Source organism: Nerophis ophidion, linkage group LG01, assembly GCF_033978795.1.
Source record: "Nerophis ophidion isolate RoL-2023_Sa linkage group LG01, RoL_Noph_v1.0, whole genome shotgun sequence".
Taxonomy (NCBI): domain Eukaryota; kingdom Metazoa; phylum Chordata; class Actinopteri; order Syngnathiformes; family Syngnathidae; genus Nerophis; species Nerophis ophidion.
The window spans coordinates 10,492,926-10,515,625 of NC_084611.1; the positions used below are offsets into that span (position 1 = coordinate 10,492,926).

General features: G+C 45.7%; 1 protein-coding gene across 1 annotated transcript in view; it reads right to left on the reverse strand.

Annotated features, from left to right (window-relative positions):
- Positions 1-22,700, reverse strand: part of adamts3 (ADAM metallopeptidase with thrombospondin type 1 motif, 3) — a 487,969-nt gene that overhangs the window by 90,538 nt on the left and 374,731 nt on the right. The window contains exons 12-15 of the mRNA XM_061895958.1: positions 22,465-22,610; positions 20,289-20,464; positions 17,696-17,829; positions 17,434-17,557 (exon numbers count right to left, since the gene is read on the reverse strand). Of these exons, the coding sequence (XP_061751942.1) occupies positions 17,434-17,557; positions 17,696-17,829; positions 20,289-20,464; positions 22,465-22,610 (580 nt within the window). The remainder of the gene's footprint in view (positions 1-17,433; positions 17,558-17,695; positions 17,830-20,288; positions 20,465-22,464; positions 22,611-22,700) is intronic.

Genomic DNA, 22,700 nt, shown 5'->3' on the forward strand with positions numbered 1-22,700 from the left:
TCAGTGCAGATTTACAGCCCCGAAATCTTGTTATTGTTTTCATTTCGATGCCCCGCCCTCCACGGTTTGACCAATTCGAAAGTTCGTGAGTGTGTCACATCCAGGTTGCCTGTTACGCACATACTCGCCAACTCTCCCGATTTTCCCGGGAGACTCCCGAATTTCAGTGCAGATTAACAGCCCTGAAATCTTGTTATTGTTTTAATTTCGATCCCCCGCCCTCCACGGTCGGTTTGACCAATTCGGAAGTCCATGAGTGTGTCACATCCAGGTTGCCAGTTACGCACATACTTGCCAACCCTCCCGAGTTTCCAAGGAGACTCCCGAATTTCGGTGCCGATTTACAGCCCTGAAATCGTGTTATTGTTTTCATTTCGATGCCCCGCCCTTCACGGTTTGACCAATTCGGAACTCCGTGAGTGTGTCACATCCAGGTTGCCAGTTACGCACATACTTGCCAACCCTCCCGAGTTTCCAAGGAGACTCCCGAATTTCGGTGCCGATTTACAGCCCTGAAATCGTGTTATTGTTTTCATTTCGATGCCCCGCCCTTCACGGTTTGACCAATTCGGAACTCCGTGAGTGTGTCACATCCAGGTTGCCAGTTACGCACATACTTGCCAACCCTCCCGAGTTTCCAAGGAGACTCCCGAATTTCGGTGCCGATTTACAGCCCTGAAATCGTGTTATTGTTTTCATTTCGATGCCCCGCCCTTCACGGTTTGACCAATTCGGAACTCCGTGAGTGTGTCACATCCAGGTTGCCAGTTACGCACATACTTGCCAACCCTCCCGATTTTCCAAAGAGACTCCCGAATTTCGGTGCCGATATACAGCCCTGAAATCTTGTTATTGTTTTCATTTCGATGCCCCGCCCTCCACGATTTGACCAATTCGGAACTCCGTGAGTGTGTCACATCCAGGTTGCCAGTTACGCACATACTTGCCAACCCTCCCGATTTTCCAAGGAGACTCCCGAATTTCAGTGCCGATTTACAACCCTGAAATCTTGTTATTGTTTTCATTTCGATGCCCCGCCCTCCACGGTTCGACCATTTCGAAAGTCCGTGAGTGTGTCACATCCAGGTTGCCAGCTACGCACATACTTGCCAACCCTCCCGATTTTCCAAGGAGACTCCCGAATTTCAGTGCAGATTTACAGCCCCGATATCTTGTTATGGTTTTCATTTCGATGCCCCGCCCTCCACGATTTGACCAATTCGGAACTCCGTGAGTGTGTCACATCCAGGTTGCCAGTTACGCACATACTTGCCAACCCTCCCGAGTTTCCAAGGAGACTCCCGAATTCCAGTGCCGATTAACAGCCCTGAAATCTTGTTATGGTTTTCATTTCGATGCCCCGCCCTCCACGGTTTGACCAATTCGAAAGTCTGTGAGTGTGTCACACCCAGGTTGCCAGTTACGCACATACTTGCCAACCCTCCCGATTTTCCCGGGAGACTCCCGAATTTCAGTGCCGATTTACAGCCCCGAAATCTTGTTATTGTTTTAATTTCGATGCCCCGCCCTCCACGGTTTGACCAATTCGGAGCTCCGTGAGTGTCTCACATCCAGGTTGCCAGTTACGCACATACTTGCCAACCCTCCCGATTTTCCAAGGAGACTCCCGAATTTCGGTGCCGATTTACAGCCCTGAAATCGTGTTATTGTTTTCATTTCGATGCCCCGCCCTTCACGGTTTGACCAATTCGGAACTCCGTGAGTGTCTCACATCCAGGTTGCCAGTTACGCACATACTTGCCAACTCTCCCGATTTTCTCGGGAGATTCACGAATTTCGGTGCAAATTTACAGCCCCGAAATCTTGTTATTGTTTTCATTTCGATGCCCCGCCCTCCACGGTTTGACCAATTCGGAACGCCGTGAGTGTCTCACATCCAGGTTGCCAGTTACGCACATACTCGCCAACTCTCCCGATTTTCCCGGGAGACTCCCGAATTTCAGTGCCGATTAACAGCCCCGAAATCTTGTTATTGTTTTCATTTCGATGCCCCGCCCTCCACGGTTTGACCAATTCGAAAGTCTGTGAGTGTGTCACACCCAGGTTGCCAGTTACGCACATACTTGCCAACCCTCCCGATTTTCCAACTAGACTCACGAATTTCAGCGCCGAAATCTTGTTATTGTTTTCATCTCGATGCCCCGCCCTCCACGATTTGACCAATTCGGAACTCCGTGAGTGTGTCACACCCAGGTTGCCAGTTACGCACATACTTGCCAACCCTCCCGATTTTCCAACTAGACTCACGAATTTCAGCGCCGAAATCTTGTTATTGTTTTCATTTCGATGCCCCGCCCTCCACGATTTGACCAATTTGGAACTCCGTGAGTGTCTCACAGCCAGGTTGCCAGTTACGCACATACTTGCCAACCCTCCCGATTTTCCCGGGAGACTCCCGAATTTCAGTGCCGATTTACAGCCCCAAAATCTTGTTATTGTTTTCATTTCGATGCCCCGCCCTCCACGGTTTGACCAATTCGGAACTCCATGAGTGTGTCACAGCCAGGTTGCCAGTTACGCACATACTTGCCAACCCTCCCAATTTTCCCGGGAGACTCCCGAATTTCAGTGCCGATTTACAGCCCCGAAATCTTGTTATTGTTTTCATTTCGATGCCCCGCCCTCCGTGGTTTGACCAATTCGAAAGTCTGTGAGTGTGTCGCATCCAGATTGCCAGTTCTGCACATACTTGCCAACCCTCCCGATTGTTCCGGAGACTCCCGAATTTCAGTGCAGATTTACAGCCCTGATATCTTGTTATGGTTTTCATTTCGATGCCCCGCCCTCCACGGTTTGACCAATTCGGAACGCCGTGAGTGTGTCACATCCAGGTTGCCAGTTACGCACATACTTGCCAACCTTCCCGATTTTCTAAGGAGACTCCCGAATTCCGGTGCCGATTTACAGCCCCGAAATCTTGTTATTGTTTTAATTTCGATGCCCCGCCCTCCACGGTTTGACCATTTCGAAAGTCCGTGAGTGTGTCACATCCAGGTTGCCAGTTACGCACATACTCGCCAACTCTCCCGATTTTCCCGGGAGACTCCCGAATTTCAGTGAAGATTTACAGCCCGAAATCTTGTTATTGTTTTAATTTCGATGCCCCGCCCTCCACGGTTTGACCAATTCGGAACTCCGTGAGTGTGTCACATCCAGGTTGCCAGTTACTCACATACTTGCCAACCCTCACGATTTTTCCAAGGAGGACTCCCGAATTTCAGTGCAGATTTACAGCCCCGAAATCTTGTTATTGTTTTAATTTCGATGCCCCGCCCTCCACGGTTTGACCAATTCGGAACTCCGTGAGTGTGTCACATCCAGGTTGCCAGTTACTCACATACTTGCCAACCCTCACGATTTTCCAAGGAGACTCCCGAATTCCTGTGCAGATTTACAGCCCCGAAATCTTGTTATTGTTTTCATTTCGATGCCCCGCCCTCCACGGTTTGACCAATTCGAAAGTCTGTGAGTGTGTCACACCCAGGTTGCCAGTTACGCACATACTTGCCAACCCTCCCGATTTTCCAACTAGACTCACGAATTTCAGCGCCGAAATCTTGTTATTGTTTTCATCTCGATGCCCCGCCCTCCACGATTTGACCAATTCGGAACTCCGTGAGTGTGTCACACCCAGGTTGCCAGTTACGCACATACTTGCCAACCCTCCCGATTTTCCAACTAGACTCACGAATTTCAGCGCCGAAATCTTGTTATTGTTTTCATTTCGATGCCCCGCCCTCCACGATTTGACCAATTTGGAACTCCGTGAGTGTCTCACAGCCAGGTTGCCAGTTACGCACATACTTGCCAACCCTCCCGATTTTCCCGGGAGACTCCCGAATTTCAGTGCCGATTTACAGCCCCAAAATCTTGTTATTGTTTTCATTTCGATGCCCCGCCCTCCACGGTTTGACCAATTCGGAACTCCATGAGTGTGTCACAGCCAGGTTGCCAGTTACGCACATACTTGCCAACCCTCCCAATTTTCCGGGAGACTCCCGAATTTCAGTGCCGATTTACAGCCCCGAAATCTTGTTATTGTTTTCATTTCGATGCCCCGCCCTCCGTGGTTTGACCAATTCGAAAGTCTGTGAGTGTGTCGCATCCAGATTGCCAGTTCTGCACATACTTGCCAACCCTCCGATTGTTCCGGAGACTCCCGAATTTCAGTGCAGATTTACAGCCCTGATATCTTGTTATGGTTTTCATTTCGATGCCCCGCCCTCCACGGTTTGACCAATTCGGAACGCCGTGAGTGTGTCACATCCAGGTTGCCAGTTACGCACATACTTGCCAACCTTCCCGATTTTCTAAGGAGACTCCCGAATTCCGGTGCCGATTTACAGCCCCGAAATCTTGTTATTGTTTTAATTTCGATGCCCCGCCCTCCACGGTTTGACCATTTCGAAAGTCCGTGAGTGTGTCACATCCAGGTTGCCAGTTACGCACATACTCGCCAACTCTCCCGATTTTCCCGGGAGACTCCCGAATTTCAGTGAAGATTTACAGCCCCCGAAATCTTGTTATTGTTTTAATTTCGATGCCCCGCCCTCCACGGTTTGACCAATTCGGAACTCCGTGAGTGTGTCACATCCAGGTTGCCAGTTACTCACATACTTGCCAACCCTCACGATTTTCCAAGGAGACTCCCGAATTTCAGTGCAGATTTACAGCCCCGAAATCTTGTTATTGTTTTAATTTCGATGCCCGCCCTCACGGTTTGACCAATTCGGAACTCCGTGAGTGTGTCACATCCAGGTTGCCAGTTACTCACATACTTGCCAACCCTCACGATTTTCCAAGGAGACTCCCGAATTCCTGTGCAGATTTACAGCCCCGAAATCTTGTTATTGTTTTCATTTCGATGCCCCGTCCTCCACGGTTTGACCAATTCGGAACTTCGTGAGTGTGTCACATCTTGGTTGCCAGTTACTCACATACTTGCCAACCCTCCCGATTTTCCCAAGTTTCCCGAATTTCAGTGCCGATTTACAGCCGTGAAATCTTGTTATTGTTTTAATTTCGATGCCCCGCCCTCCACGGTTTGACCAATTCGGAACTCCGTGAGTGTGTCACATCCAGGTTGCCAGTTACGCACATACTTGCCAACCCTCCCGATTGTTCCGGAGACTCCCGAATTTCAGTGCAGATTTACAGCCCCGATATCTTGTTATTGTTTTCATTTCGATGCCCCGCCCTCCACGGTTTGACCAATTCGGAACTCCGTGAGTGTGTCACATCCAGGTTGCCAGTTACGCACATACTTGCCAACCCTCCCGAGTTTCCAAGGAGACTCCCGAATTTCGGTGCCGATTTACAGCCCTGAAATCGTGTTATTGTTTTCATTTCGATGCCCCGCCCTTCACGGTTTGACCAATTCGGAACTCCGTGAGTGTGTCACATCCAGGTTGCCAGTTACGCACATACTTGCCAACCCTCCCGAGTTTCCAAGGAGACTCCCGAATTTCGGTGCCGATTTACAGCCCTGAAATCGTGTTATTGTTTTCATTTCGATGCCCCGCCCTTCACGGTTTGACCAATTCGGAACTCCGTGAGTGTGTCACATCCAGGTTGCCAGTTACGCACATACTTGCCAACCCTCCCGAGTTTCCAAGGAGACTCCCGAATTTCGGTGCCGATTTACAGCCCTAAAATCGTGTTATTGTTTTCATTTCGATGCCCCGCCCTTCACGGTTTGACCAATTCGGAACTCCGTGAGTGTGTCACATCCAGGTTGCCAGTTACGCACATACTTGCCAACCCTCCCGATTTTCCAAAGAGACTCCCGAATTTCGGTGCCGATATACAGCCCTGAAATCTTGTTATTGTTTTCATTTCGATGCCCCGCCCTCCACGATTTGACCAATTCGGAACTCCGTGAGTGTGTCAAATCCAGGTTGCCAGTTACGCACATCCTTGCCAACCCTCCCGAGTTTCCAAGGAGACTCCCGAATTTCGGTGCCGATTTACAGCCCTGAAATCGTGTTATTGTTTTCATTTCGATGCCCCGCCCTTCACGGTTTGACCAATTCGGAACTCCGTGAGTGTGTCACATCCAGGTTGCCAGTTACGCACATACTTGCCAACCCTCCCGATTTTCCAAAGAGACTCCCGAATTTCGGTGCCGATATACAGCCCTGAAATCTTGTTATTGTTTTCATTTCGATGTCCCGCCCTCCACGATTTGACCAATTCGGAACTCCGTGAGTGTGTCACATCCAGGTTGCCAGTTACGCACATACTTGCCAACCCTCTCGAGTTTCCAAGGAGACTCCCGAATTCCAGTGCCGATTAACAGCCCTGAAATCTTGTTATTGTTTTCATTTCGATGCCCCGCCCTCCACGGTTTGACCAATTCGGAACTCCATGAGTGTGTCACAGCCAGGTTGCCAGTTACGCACATACTTGCCAACCCTCCCGATTTTCCCGGGAGACTCCCGAATTTCAGTGCCGATTTACAGCCCCGAAATCTTGTTATTGTTTTCATTTCGATGCCCCGCCCTCCACGGTTTGACCAATTTGGAACTCCGTGAGTGTGTCACATCCAGGTTGGCAGTTACGTACATACTTGCCAACCCTCCCGAGTTTCCAACTAGACTCACGAATTTCAGTGCCGATTAACAGCCCCGAAATCTTGTTATTGTTTTCATTTCGATGCCCCGCCCTCCACGGTTTGACCAATTCGGAACTCCGTGAGTGTGTCACATCCAGGTTGCCAGTTACGCACATACTTGCCAACCCTCCCGATTTTCCAACTAGACTCACGAATTTCAGCCCCGAAATCTTGTTATTGTTTTCATTTCGATGCCCCGCCCTCCACGATTTGACCAATTCGGAACTCCGTGAGTGTGTCACACCCAGGTTGCCAGTTACGCACATACTTGCCAACCGAATTTCAGTGCAACTCCCGAAACTCTGGACAAGTAACCATTCTCCCGAATTTCTCCCGATTTCCACCCGGACGGACAACAATATTGTAAAAAGGCGACTATTATATATGTCTCAGTTATCCATAACTTTATCTATAACCCATAAAAGTAGGTAGGGACGGAGCTATTTCTCAGCGTGTGTTTATTCCTTAGCAGACTGACCCACGACATCTGGATTCCCATCATGCATTGCTTCAAAACCACGGTAAGTAGTAACGTCCGAAAACATAACCGAGACGAAGCAGAAGAACGGAGAAGAGACATGGCGACATGCGTAAGAAGAAGAAGTACGCTTGCAAGTTCCAAAATGATTGGAAAAAAAATAATGTATATATATATATATATATATATATATATATATATATATATATATATATATATATATATATATATATATATACATATGTAAAAATAATCCGTTCCTGAATGAGTATAGCTCGGTTGGTAGAGTGGCCGTGCCAGCAACTTGAGGGTTGCAGGTTCAATTCCCGCTTCCGACATCCTAGTCACTGCCGTTGTGTCCTTGGGCAAGACACTTTACCCACCTGCTCCCAGTGCCACCCACACTGGTTTTAATGTAACTTAGATATTGGGTTTCACTATGTAAAGCGCTTTGAGTCACTAGAGTAAAGCGCTATATAAAATATAATTCACAAATATATATATATATATATATATATATACATTTTATACCGCTTATTCCCATTTGTACCGCTTATTCCCATTTGGGGGCGCTGGTGCCTATCTCAGCTACAATCGGGCGGAAGGCGGGGTACACCCTGGACAAGTCGCCACCTCATCGCAGGGTCAAAACACACACACACACATGTATATACAAACCCCGTTTCCATATGAGTTGGGAAATTGTTCATCCATTCATTTTCTACCGCTTATTCCCTTGTGGGGTCGCGGGGGGCGCTGGCGCCTATCTCAGCTACAATCGGGCGGAAGGCGGGGTACACCCTGGACAAGTCGCCACCTCATCGCAGGGCCAACACAGATAGACAGACAACATTCACACACTAGGGCCAATTTAGTGTGAAAGATCCCGAGCCTGGATTTGAACCCAGGACTGCAGGACCTTCGTATTGTGAGGCAGACGCACTAACCCCTCTGCCACCGTGAAGCCCTTGGGAAATTGTGTTTGATGTAAATATAAACGGAATGCAATGATTTGCAAATAATTTTCAACCCATATTCAGTTGAATATGCTACAAAGACAACATATTTGAGGTTCAAACGGATATACATTTTTTTTTGTGTGCAAATAATCATAAACTTTAGAATTTGATGCCAGCACCACGTGACAAGGAAGTTGGGAAAAGTGGCAATAAATACTGATAAAAGTTGAGGAATTCTCATCAAACACTTATTTGGAACATCCCACAGGTGTGCAGGCTAATCGGGAACAGGTGGGTGCCATGATTGGGTATAAAAGCAGCTTCCGTGAAATGCTCAGTCGTTCACAAACAAGAAGTGGGAAACCAAATTGTGAACAAATGTGTGAGCAAATTGTCTAACAGTTCAAAAACAACATTTCTCAACGGGCTATTGCAAAGAATTTAGGAATTTCACCATCTACGGTCCGTAATACCATCAAAAGGTTCAGAGAATCTGGAGAAATCACTGCACATTAGCGATGAGACAACAGACCTTCGTTCCCTCAGGCGGTACTGCATTAAAAACCGACATCAGTGTGGAAAGGATATCACCACATGGGCTCAGGAACACTTCAGAAAACCACTATCAGTAACTACAGTTTTTCGCTACATCCGTAAGTGCAAGTTAAAACTCTACTATGCAAAGCCAAAGCCATTTATCAACAACACCCAGAAACGCCGCCGGCTTCGCTGGGCCCGAGCTCATCTAAGATGGACTGACACAAAGTGGAAAATTGTCCTGTGGTCTGACGAGTCCACATTTCAAATTGCTTTTTGGAAACGGTGAACGTCGTGTCCTCTGGACCAAAGAGGAACAGAACCACCAGTACTGTTCTAGGTGCAAAGTTCAAAAGCCAGCATCTGTGATGGTACGGGGGTGCATTAGTGCCCAAGGCATGGGTAACTTACACATCTGTGAAGGCACCATTAATGCTGAAAGGTACATACAGGTTTTGGAGCAACATATGTTGTCATCCAAGCAACGCTATCATGGACGCCCCTGCTTATTTCAGCAAGACAATGCCAAGCCACGTGTTACAACAGCATGGCTTCATAGTGAAGTGAAGTGAATTATACTTATATAGCGCTTTTCTCAAGTGACTCAAAGCGCTTTACATAGTGAAACCCAATATCTAAGTTACATTTAAAACCAGTGTGGGTGGCACTGGGAGCAGGTGGGTAAAGTGTCTTGCCCAAGGACACAACGGCAGTGACTAGGATGGTGCAAGCTGGGATCGAACCTGCAACCCTCAAGTTGCTGGCACGGCCGCTCTACCAACCGAGCTATGCCGCCCCACTAGTAAAAGAGTGCGAGTATTAGACTGGCTTGCCTGTAGTCCAGACCTGTCTCCCATTGAGAATGTGTGGCTCATAATGAAGCTTAAAATACCACAACGGAGACTGTTGAACAACTTAAGCTGTACATAAAACAAGAATGGGAAAGAATTCCACCCGAAAAGCTTCAACAATGTCTCTCCTCAGCTCCCAAAGGTTTTGCTAAAAGAAAAGGTGATGTAACACAGTGGTGAACATGCCCTTTCCCAACTACTTTGGCACGTGTTGCAGCCATGAAATTCTACGTTAATTATTATTTGTTTTTGTATTGCATTCAACTGAATATGGGTTGAAAAGGACTTGCAAATCATTGTATTGCGTTTATATTTACATCTAACACAATTTCCCCACTCAAAGTCAACAATTTTCTGAACGTAATTACCGCGTTTAGAAGATTACCCGTATTTTGCGGTATTATGAAACGACTTGCTTTTTGACAACGTTGAATCAATGTCAGGTGGTGACGTTGATTAGACCGCTGCACGCTGATTCATGCAGAAATGTGTGAAAAGCCCCAATTTTTTTTTTTTTTTTGGGGGCTAAAAGCCTCCTCTGAACAATCGACGTGAGACAGCTCAACCCAGCTGCAACCCCGACGGCGTCCTAGGCTCGTTAAACTTCACAGCCCGATTATCTCTCCGAGAAACTGACGAGGGGTCGGCGGAAAAGTTAAATGGCGGGCCGTTTCATTTTTGTTTGCTTTGTTTGCGGTGTAGCTCGGTTGGTAGAGCGGCCGTGCCAGCAACTTGAGGGTTGCAGGTTCGATTCCCGCTTCCGCCATCCTAGTCACTGCCGTTGTGTCCTTGGGCAAGACATTTTACCCACCTGCTCCCAGTGCCACCCACACTGGTTTTAAATGTAACTTAGATATTGGGTTTCACTATGTAAAGCGCTTTGAGTCACTAGAGAAAAGCGCTATATAAATATAATTCGCTAATTCGCTTGTTTACAAACCTACCTCGCTGCTGCTCGGATTCCCCAAATGTTCTGCTGTTCACATGAAATAATTGTTTTCTTTTAACGTCCTAAAGGTTAGACTTTCGATACAATAGCCGTGACATGACGCCAGCTTCATCATTTCAATTTTACTCATGGTTTGAGGTTAGTGCTTTTGGAAATAAAGATTTGACGGTTGTCGAATGAATCAAAGAACCCATCAGTGCAGGGGTCGGGAACCTTTTTGGCTGAGAGAGCCAAATATTTCAAAAAGTATTTCCCTAAGAGCCATATAATATTTTTCTTAACACTGAACACAACTAAACGTGTGCATTTTTAAGTAAGACCAACATTTCTAGGAAATAAGAGCTCTCTTATTCTTTGTAATGACGTTCATATGTTCTCAATATTTACGGTTTTATCGTTCATAGAAAAACATAAATTCTGTTCTGTTTTTAAGGCCGACTGTCATAACATTTTTAGCATTCAATCAGACTTTTTTGTGAGGTTTTGTATTACTGTGCACTTAAGATGTGACTTTAAGGTTTTACTACTTACGTATAAAATACTACACGGTCTAGCTCCGGCCTATCTTGCCGATTGTTTTGTACCATATGTCCCGGCAAGAAATCTGCGTTCAAAAGACTCCGGCTTATTAGTGATTCCTAGAGCCCAAAAAAAGTCTGCGGGCTATAGAGCGTTTTCCGTTCGGGCTCCAGTACTCTGGAATGCCCTCCCGGTAACAGTTCGAGATGCTACCTCAGTAGAAGCATTTAAGTCTCATCTTAAAACTCATCTGTATACTCTGGCCTTTAAATAGACCTCCTTTTTAGACCAGTTGATCTGCCGCTTCTTTTCTTTCTCCTATGTCCCCCCCTCCCTTGTGGAGGGGGTCCGGTCCGATGACCATGGATGAAGTACTGACTGTCCAGAGTCGAGACCCAGGATGGACCGCTCGCCTGTATCGGTTGGGGACATCTCTACGCTGCTGATCCGCTTGAGATGGTTTCCTGTGGATGGGACTCTCACTGCTGTCTTGGAGCCACTATGGATTAAAACTTTCACAGTATCATGTTAGACCCGCTCGACATCCATTGCTTTCGGTCCCCTAGAGGGGGGGGGGGGGTTGCCCACATCTGAGGTCCTCTCCAAGGTTTCTCATAGTCAGCATTGTCACTGGCGTCCCACTGGATGTGAATTCTCCCTGCCCACTGGGTGTGAGTTTTCCTTGCCCTTTTGTGGGTTCTTCCGAGGATGTTGTAGTCGTAATGATTTGTGCAGTCCTTTGAGACATTTGTGATTTGGGGCTATATAAATAAACATTGATTGATTGAGTTTTCCTAAAACTAAATAAACCAGCCCCCAGACACATTTTTTTCTCAGAATTTGGCCTCAGAGTTTGATCTTGTTCTGTCTCCCTGTAATGTTTGATCCTGTTCTGTCTCCCTATAATGTTTGATCCCGTTCTGTCTCCCTGTAATGTTTGATCCTGTTTTGTCCTGATCTTTAATGGGATTGTGCTGAAAATGTTAATTTCCCCTCGGCGACATAGCTCGGTTGGTTGAGTGGCCGTACCAGCAACTTGAGGGTTCCATGTTCGATTCCCGCTTCCGCCATCCTAGTCACTGCCATTGTGTCCTTGGGCAAGACAGTTTACCCACCTGCTCCCAGTGCCACCCACACTGGTTTAAATGTAACTTAGATATTGGGATTCACTATGTAAAGCGCTTTGAGTCACTAGAGAAAAGCGCTATATAAATGTAATTCACTTCACTAATAACATTGTTATGGAGGGGGCGTGGCCTGCGGGCCTGCAGCGAACTGGGCTGTGCCGGGACAGGCCTCGAAATCAGCGACAGGTGCGTAGACGGTCCACCTGGGTATTGTTATCTAATCACCTGTCGCACTGTTCATAGGCAGCAGCCAGGAGGAGAGACGGGGTTGGGGCTGGAGCCAGAGCGCGAGCGAGAACGAAAGACAAAAATACAATTGCTGGACACCAACTGAGAGACTTATTGAAAAATAAAACAATATTGTAACCCTGAAACAGGCTCTCATTTCGGTGCGTGGTGGTCTGAAGAACCCCCAGAGGGGCTAGCCCCACACTAACCAATAAAACATAAATAACTTCTTACCATTACGCAACTTTTTGAACAGGTGCGGTAGAAAACGGATGGATGGAATAAAAATGCATGAGAATGTATCATATTTTGAAAGTTATTTTTAACACTGTGATTACGAGTCGAATCATTCATTACTTATCGTGTTAAGCAATGTCAGCTCAGATTTATCCGAGAACCAGATGCAGTCATCAAAAGAGCCATAGGTTCCGTACCCCTGCATCAGTGGAAGAAAAACATCAAATGGAACCTCCAAAATCCAACAATTTGGATCTGATTTGACGTGGCAGATCAATGCGATTATTATGACTGCAGTACCTATAAAAGACCACTAGATGGTAGTGTTGTCCCGATACCAACTTTTGAAAAAAAAAGTAAAGTTAAAGTACCGATGATTGTCACACACACACTAGGTGTGGTGAAATTTGTCCTCTGAATTTGACCCATCACCCTTGTTCACCCCTTGGGAGGTGAGGGGAGCAGTGAGCAGCAGCTTTGGCCGCGCCCAGGAATCATTTTTGGCGATTTAACGGCCAATTCCAACCCTTAATGCTGAGTGTCAAGCAGGGAGGTAATGGCTCCCATTTTTATAGTCTTTGGTATGAATCGGCTGGGGTTCGAACTCACAACCTACCCATCTCAGGGCGGACACTCTAACCACTAGTGCAGGGGTGTCGAACTCAAATACAGAGTGGGCCAAAATTCTAAACTGAACAAAGCCGCAGGCCAAAGTTGAACAAATGAACCTTTTAATAGGGACCCGAACAAGTTTTGCATTGAATATTGAACAAGCAAGGCTTATATAACTTTATAGTGACATGCAAAATCGAGTTTTGTTGGTAGCGGGGGTGTATATTGTAGCATCCCGGAAGAGTTAGTGCTGCAAGGGCTCCTGGGTATTCGATCTGTTGTGTTTATGTTGTGTTACGGTGCAGATCTTCTCCCGAAATGTGTTTGTCATTCTTGTTTGGTGTGGGTTCACAGTGTGGTGTAACAGTGTTAAAGGGACGGCGTGGCGCAGTGGGAGAGTGGCCGTGCGCAACCCGAGGGTCACTGGTTCAAATCCCACCTGGAACCAACCTCGTCACGTCCGTTGTGTCCTGAGCAAGACACTTCACCCTTGCTCCTGATGGGTGCTGGTTGGCGCCTTGCATGGCCGCTCCCTCCATCAGTGTGTGAATGTGTGTGTAAATGTGGAAGTAGTGTCAAAGCGCTTTGAGTACCTTGAAGGTAGAAAAGCGCTATACAAGTACAACCCATTTTTTTTTAAAGTTGTTTATACGGCCACCCTCAGTGTGACCTGTATGGCTGTTGACCAAGTATGCCTTGCATTCACTTGTGTGTGTGTGTAGAAGCCGCATATATTACGTGACTGGGCCGGCACGCTGTTTGTATGGCGGAAAAGCGGCCGTGACGACAGGTTGTAGATCTGGGGTGCCCACACTTTTTCTGCAGGCGAGCTACTTTTCAATTGACCACCTCTAGGGGATCTACCTCATTTATATATATCATTTATATTTATTTATTTATGAGAGAGACATTTTTGTAAACAAGTTAAATGTGTTTAACGATAATACAAGCATGTGTAACACATATAGATGTCTTTCTTTCACAAAGACAAGAATATAAGTTGGTGTATTACCTGATTCTGATGACTTGCATTGATTGGAATCAGACAGTAATGATGATAACGCCCACATTTTCAAATGGAGGAGAAAAATAGTTGTCCTTTCTGTACAATACCACATGAAAGTGGTTGGTTTTTGGCATCTAATTCATCCAGCTTCCATACACTTTACAAGAAAAACATTGGCGGCAAATTCCGTAGCTTGCTTGATTGACATTCACGGCACCCGAGGGTCTTGTGAGATGACGCTGGCTGCTGCCAGTTCATTATTATGAAAAAATGACAGAGAGGAAGGCGAGAAACACTTTTTATTTCAACAGACTTTCTGCGCCGTCCCTTCCGTCAAAACTCTAAAGGCCGACTGCACATTTCCTATCTTCACAATAAAAGCCCTGCTTCATGCTGCCTGCGCTAACAAAATAAGAGTCTCGGAAAGCTGGCGATGTGCGCGCCAGCTTTCTGAGGGATCGCTTGTGCACGCCAGTTTTCCGAGACTCTGTATTTAGTTAGCGCAGGCAGCATGAAGCAGGGCTTTTATTGTGAAGATAGGAAATGTGCAGTCGGCCTTTAGAGTTTTGACGGAAGGTACGGCGCGAGAGTCTATTTAAAGGCTACAGTATACAAATGAGTTTTAAGGTGAGACTTAAATGCTTCTACTGAGGTGGCATCTCGAACTGTTACCGGGAGGGCATTCCAGAGTACTGGAGCCCGAACGGAAAACGCTCTATAGCCCGCAGACTTTTTTTGGGCTTTGGGAATCACTAACAAGCCGGAGTCCTTTGAACGCAGATTTCTTGCCGGGACATATGGTACAATACAATCGGCAAGATAGGATGGAGCTAGACCGTGTAGTATTTTATACGTAAGTAGTAAAACCTTAAAGTCACATCTTAAGTGCACAGGAAGCCAGTGCAGGTGAGCCAGTACAGGCGTAATGTGATCAAACTTTCTTGTTCTTGTCAAAAGTCTAGCAGCCGCATTTTGTACCAACTGTAATCTTTTAATGCTAGACATGGGGAGACCCGAAAATAATACGTTACAGTAGTCGAGGCGAGACGTAACAAACGCATGGATAATGATCTCAGCGTCTTTAGTGGACAGAATGGAGCGAATTTTAGCGATATTACGGAGATGAAAGAAGGCCGTTTTAGTAACGCTTTTAATGTGTGCCTCAAAGGAGAGAGTTGGGTCGAAGATAATACCCAGATTCTTTACCGTGTCGCCTTGTTTAATTGTTTGGTTGTCAAATGTTAGAGTTGTATTATTAAATAGAGTTCGGTGTCTAGCAGGACCGATAATCAGCATTTCCGTTTTTTTGGCGTTGAGTTGCAAAAAGTTAGCGGACATCCATTGTTTAATTTCATTAAGACACGCCTCCAGCTGACTACAATCCGGCGTGTTGGTCAGCTTTAGGGGCATGTAGAGTTGGGTGTCATCAGCATAACAGTGAAAGCTAACACCGTATTTGCGTATGACGTCACCTAGCGGCAGCATGTAGATGCTGAAGAGTGCAGGGCCAAGGACCGAACCCTGGGGAACTCCACACGTTACCTTAACGTATTTCAAGAGACTGGGTGTGAGTTTTCCTTGCCCTTATGTGGGCCTACCGAGGATGTCTTGGTGGTTTGTGCAGCCCTTTGAGACACTAGTGATTTAGGGCTATATAAGTAAACATTGATTGATTGATTGAAATAAAAACGTGTTTCTCGCCTTCCTCTCGGTCATATTTTCATAATAATGATCTTGCAGCAGCCAGCGTCATCTCACAAGACCCTCCGGTACCGTGAATGTCATTTAAGTGACGTCTTGGTGAAGATTGATGATCACTCATTTTTAGGTCTATTTTTTTTTTAAAAGCCTGGCTGGAGATCGACTGACACACCCTCCGCGGTCGACTGGTAGCTCGCGATCGACGTAACGGGCACCCCTGGTGTAGAGGATGCTAAAAGCAGTACCTTTAAGGCACGCCCCCAATATTGTTGTCTGGGAGAATGGTTGCCCCGGGAGAATTTTGGGGGGGGGGGGCACTGAAATTTGGGATTCTCCTGGAAAACTCGGGAGGGTTGGGAAGTACGAAATTTAACGTTGAATGCGGTGATACAGCGCCACCCCCACTATATAATAGTGAAGTGAATTGAATTATATTTATATAGCGCTTTTCTCTATTGACTCAAAGCGCTTTACATAGTGAAACCCAATATCTAAGTTACATTTAGTCCAGTGTGAGAATCAGCACCTCCAAGTCCGAGTCCATGGTTCTCGCCCGAAAAAGGGTGGAGTGCCATCTCCGGGTTGGGGAGGAGACCCTGCCCCAAGTGGAGGAGTTCAGGTACCTAGGAGTCTTGTTCACGAGTGAGGGAAGAGTGGATCGTGAGATCGACAGGCGGATCTGTGCGGCGTCTTCAGTAATGCGGACGTTGTGGCGATCCGTTGTGGTGAAGAAGGAGCTGAGCCGGAAGGCAAAGCTCTCAATTTACCGGTCGATCTACGTTCCCATCCTCACCTATGGTCATGAGCTTTGGGTCATTACTGAAAGGATAAGATCACGGGTACAAGCGGCCGAAATGTGGCGGGGCTCTCCCTTAGAGATAGTGAAGTGAAGTGAATTATATTTATATAGCGCTTTTCTCTATTGACTCAAAGCGCTTTACATAGTGAAACCCAATATCTAAGTTACATTTAGTCCAGTGTGGGTGGCACTGGGAGCAGGTGGGTAAAGTGTCTTGCCCAAGGACACAATGGCAGTGACTAGGATGGCACAAGCGGGAATCGAACCTGCAACCCTCAAGTTGCTGGCACGGCCACTCTACCATGACCGAGCTAATACCGGCGGGCCAGCTCTAATGTTAATTTATTATTGCCTCAAGGGCCAAATTAAATTAGAGTTTGACACCCATGCACTAGTTTCAACCCAATTATGGCTTTTTTTTTGTTGTTAAAACATTTTTTTGTGGTCCCCTTTTGGTATATTTTGGTATTAGTACCAAAATATTAGCAACGGGACAATTCTACTACAAAAACATGCATTGATACGGACCTAATCTACCATTCTTTGAACCATATGTTTAACATATTATGACTTTTTTGTTGTTGTTTTGTTGTTGTTTTTTGTGGTCCCCTTTTGGTATATTTTGGTATTAGTACCAAAATATTAGCAACGGGACCACCCTACTACAAACACATGCATTGATACGGACCTAATCTACACCTAAGTAACAATAATTTAGCTAGTGTTGGACTTTGGAGGTTCCGCACTTCAGGTGAAATAACCGACTATTGTCCGTGCGTCAGCCAGGGTATCTTACCTGCTTTTTTAGGCGTCCGGGTGAAGGTCCCTTTGACGGTGCGGCAGTGGGAGTTGTCCCCGCCGCAGACGCCGCATTTGTCCTCCGCTTTGCTGGAGCCGATTTCCTTGTCACAGCCAACTTTCTGAAGACCCACACCCCACACCGTAAACAAAACGAGGCGAAAGGTGTGGAAACGAGGAACGCAAGTTTGAGGACAGAAAGATGACATTATTGAGAGAGAGAACCATCTGCAGGTGTTGGTATGATGTCCTGGTCTTACCACACACTCCCCGCGGACGCAGACGCTGTAGGCGTCCTTGTAGGAGCAGCGCGTCCCATCATGCACCAGTTGCTTCATGTAGGACACCTCCCCCGTCTCCTTCGACTGGCAGTACAGGTGGCATCTCTTGTTGGCTGCAGGACGACGGAAACATTATCAAGCCCTTAAAATACTCGTTAAAATAACATGTCAAAAACTATACTTTGAGTGAAATATGAGAAATGTCCAACCAACATGGTGCTTGTTACGGTTGGTTTGTTCCCCCGGGATGCGAACGGACCACTCCGGACAGGACTTGCAGGTAGGAACACGTTGTTAGATCCAATATGGACTGGACTCTCACTACTATGTTAGATCCACTATGGACTGGACTCCCATAATATAATATTAGATCCACTATGGACTGGACTCTCACTGTTATGTTAGATCCACTATGGACTGGAGTCTCACTATCATGTTAGATCCACTATGGACTGGACTCTCTCTATTATTGTAGATCCACTATGGACTGGACTTTCACAATATTATTTTTGATCCACTATGGACTGGACTCTCACTATAATGTTAGATCCACTATGGACTGGACTCTCTCTATTATTGTAGATCCACTATGGACTGGACTCCCACAATATAATATTAGATCCAGTATGGACTGGACTCTCACTGTTATGTTAGATCCACTATGGACTGGAGTCTCACTATCATGTTAGATCCACTATGGACTGGACTCTCACTATTATTATGTTAGATCCACTATGGACTGGACTCCCACAATATAATATTAGATCCACTATGGACTGGACTCCCACTGTTATGTTAGATCCACTATGGACTGGAGTCTCACTATCATGTTAGATCCACTATGGACTGGACTCTCTCTATTATTGTAGATCCACTATGGACTGGACATTCACAATATTATGTTTGATCCACTATGGACTGGACTCGCACTATAATGTTAGAGCCACTATGGACCGGACTCTCACTATTATGTTAGATCCACTATGGACTGGAGTCTCACTATCATGTTAGATCCACTAAGGACTGGACTCTCTCTATTATTTTAGATCCACTATGGACTGGACTTTCACAATATTATGTTTGATCCACTATGGACTGGACTCTCACTATAATGTTAGAGCCACTATGGACTGGACTCTCACTATTATGTTAGATCCACTATGGACTGGACTCTCACACTATTATGCTAGATCCACTATGGACTGGACTTTCACACTATTATGTTTGATCCACTATGGACTGGACTCTCACTATAATGTTAGAGCCACTATGGACTGGACTCTCACTGTTATGTTAGATCCACTATGGACTGGACTTTCACAATATTATGTTAGATCTACTATGGACTCTCACAGTTATGTTAGATCCACTATGGACTGGACTCTCAATATTTTGGTAGATCCACTATGGACTGGATTCTCATTAATATGTTAATTCCACTATGTAATGGACTCTCACTATTTTGTTGGATCCACTATGGTCTGGACTCTCACTAATATGTTAATTCCACTATGGACCGGACTCTCACTATTATTGTGTTAAATCCACTATGGACTGGACTCTCACTATCATGTTAGATCTACTATGGACTGGACTCTCTCTATTATGTTAGATCCACTATGGACTAGACTCTCACTGTTATGCTAGATCCACTATGGACTGGACTCTCACTGTTATGTTAGATCCACTATGGACTGGACTCCCACAATATTATGTTAGATCCACTATGGACTGGACTCTCACTGTTATGTTAGATCCACTATGGACTGGACTCCCACAATATTATGTTAGATCCACTATGGACCGGACTCTCACTATTATTATGTTGGATCCACTATGGACTGGACTTTCACTATTATGTTAGATCCACTATGGACTGGACTCTCACAATATTATGTTAGATCCACTATGGACTGGACTCTCACTATTATGTTAAATCCACTGTGGACTAGACTTTCACTATTATGTTAAATCCACTATGGACTAGACTCTCACTATTATTATGTTAGATCCACTATGGACTGGACTCTCACTGTTATGTTAGATCCACTATGGACTAGACTCTCACTATTATATTAAATCCACTATGGACTAGACTCTCACTATTATGTTAGATCCACTATGGACTGGACTCCCACAATATAATAATGCTGGACCCACTTGACGTCCATTGCATCCGGTCTTCTCCAAGGTTTCTCATAGTCATTCACATTGACATCCCACCGGGTTGTGAGTTTTTCCTTGCCCTGATGTGGGATTTGAACCGAGGATGTTGCTGCGGCTTGTATAAATAAACATTGATTGATTGATTAATTGCAACCTTGCACATTATTTTATGAGTTTAGCTTTCTCTTGTTGAAAAAAAAAACACATTGGTAAGCATGTTTCTGACTAAAGTAATTCCAGGAGATTGACTGGTTTTAAGTGGGGGGGAGAAAAAGATGACAGTTTGAAACACTCTGCTTTTAAAAAGTAACCTGAGGTGTTTTTTTAAAATGCATTAAAGTGTCAAACGCTGCTGGGAACATTAGTGCTTTTCTACTACGACCAATACGTCTCTCTTGCGACTCACCGTCTGGATGCTCGTGAGGCAGCCAGTGGTGTTTGGCGTTGTGGAGCTCGAAGTGGGAGTTGCGGAGTTGACACTGCTGCGCTCGGAAGTCTTCAAAGTGCTTGGGGCAGTCCTGGCTGTTGCACAGCTGATACTCGTAGTTCACACCCGCGCAGTCCTGCCCGCCGTTGGAAGGACTTGAGGGGAGGACAAAAGGCAGAAAAAAAGCGTTAGCTTCAAACGCAACCAGAGGGCTATCTTTCAACGGCCGTCACTAGAGATGTCCGATAATATCGACCGATAAATGCTTTGAAATGGGACATCGGAAATGATCGGTATCGGTTTCAAAAAGTAAAATGTACGACTTTTAAAAACGCCGCTGTACGGAGTAGTAGACGGAGTACAAAGCGCCAATATACCTTGGCGTGCCGACAAAATATCCCCGGCTTTTCACACACACACAAGTGAATGCAAGGCATACTTGGTCAACAGCCATACAGGTCACACTGAGGGTGGCCGTATAAACAACTTTAACACTGTCACAAATACGCGCCACACTGGGAACCCACACCGAACAAGAATGACAAAACAAATTTCGGGAGAACATCCGCACCGTAACACGGCAGAACAAATACTCAGAAGCCCTTGCAGCACTAACTCTTCCGGGAGGCTACAATATCCTTATTGCTTTTTTCCCCTTCATTACCAGGAGCTAATGCAACAAAATTCTGTTCTTATCTGTACTGTAAGGTCAAATTTGAATGGGAATAAAAAGGAAGTCTAAGTCTACAGAACTTTTAAACACACTTAAGTGAATGCAATGCATACTTGGTCAACAGCCATACAGGTCACACTGAAGGTGGCCGTATAAACAACTTTAACACTGTCACAAATACGCGCCACACTGTGAACCCACACCAAACAAGAATGACAAAACACATTTCGGGAGAACATCTGCACCGTAACACAGCAGAACAAATACCCAGAAGCCCTTGCAGCACTAACTCTTCCGGGACGCTACAATATCCTTATTGCTTTTTTCCCCTTCACTACCAGGAGCTAATGCAACAAAATTCTGTTCTTATCTGTACTGTAAGGTCAAATTTGAATGGGAATAAAAAGGAAGTCGAACTCTACAGCACTTTTAAACACACTTAAGCGAATGCAAGGCATACTTGGTCGACAGCCGCATAGGTCGCACTGAGGGTGGCCGTATAAAAAACTTTAACACTGTCAAAATACGCGCCACACTGTGAACTTACACCAAACAAGAATGACAAAACAAATTTTGGGAGAACATCCACACCGTAACACAGCAGAACAAATACCCAGAATCCCTTGCAGCACTAACTCTTCCGGGATGCTACAATATCCTTATTGCTTTTTTATCCTGCACTACCAGGAGCTAATGCAACAACATTTTGTTCTTAATTGTACTGTAAAGTTGAAATTTTAATGACAATAAAAAGGAAGTCTAAGTCTACAGAACTTTTAAACACACTTAAGCGAATGCAAGTCATACTTGGTCAACAGCCATACAGGTCACACTGAGGGTGGCCGTATAAACAACTTTAACACTTTTACAAATATGCGCCACGCTGTAAACCCACACCAAACAAGAATGACAAAACACATTTCGGGAGAATATCCGCACCGTAACACAACAGAACAAATACCTCAGAACCCCTTGCAGCACTAACTCTTCCAGGACGCTACAATTTAGACCTCCGAAATTACCAACCCCACCCACCTCCACTTAAACCCCGCCCACAGACCCCCCATTTCCCGAATTCGGAGGTTTGAGGGTTGGCAAGTATGGCCACACGTAGCATAAGCAAATGATTTAAAACATTTTAAATCAATGCATTATTGTTGGAGCGTCTTGTAAAAGACGGAACTCGGGAAGTACTTTGTTTAATGAAGAAAAACTAAATTATAAAAATGCGGGGCCATTGTTAAGAAAGTAGAATATCGCAGTTCCGGCTTATGAGGACAATAATGAGTGATTAAGAACGTGAGCTGATTTGGAGCATTGTTGGCCACAAAACAGCTCAAATGAACCCACTTCAGGCACAGAGTTGTGATTTGTAGCAAAACGTTGGCTGTTTTTACGCCGAGACAAACTGCGGCTAATTAACGAGCATACGTTAATTAGCACACTTAACCAACCAGAGAGAAGAAAAGGCCGACAACTTACACCGGGTTGTTGCACTGCCGGGTCCGGATGCGTACTCCGGTGCCGCAGGAGCGCGAGCAGGAGCCGTATTTGTTCCAGGAGCCCCAGGCGCCATCTTGCTTGAGCTGGTGGGGATTTTTCCACATGCAGTGGCCTTTGTAGCACCACTGGACAAAAAGGCAGTTGTGTTACTAAAAGCACCCAATTTGGTCTTAAACACACTTCGGTCTGTTCAGAGGAAATATTTCTGAAAAAGT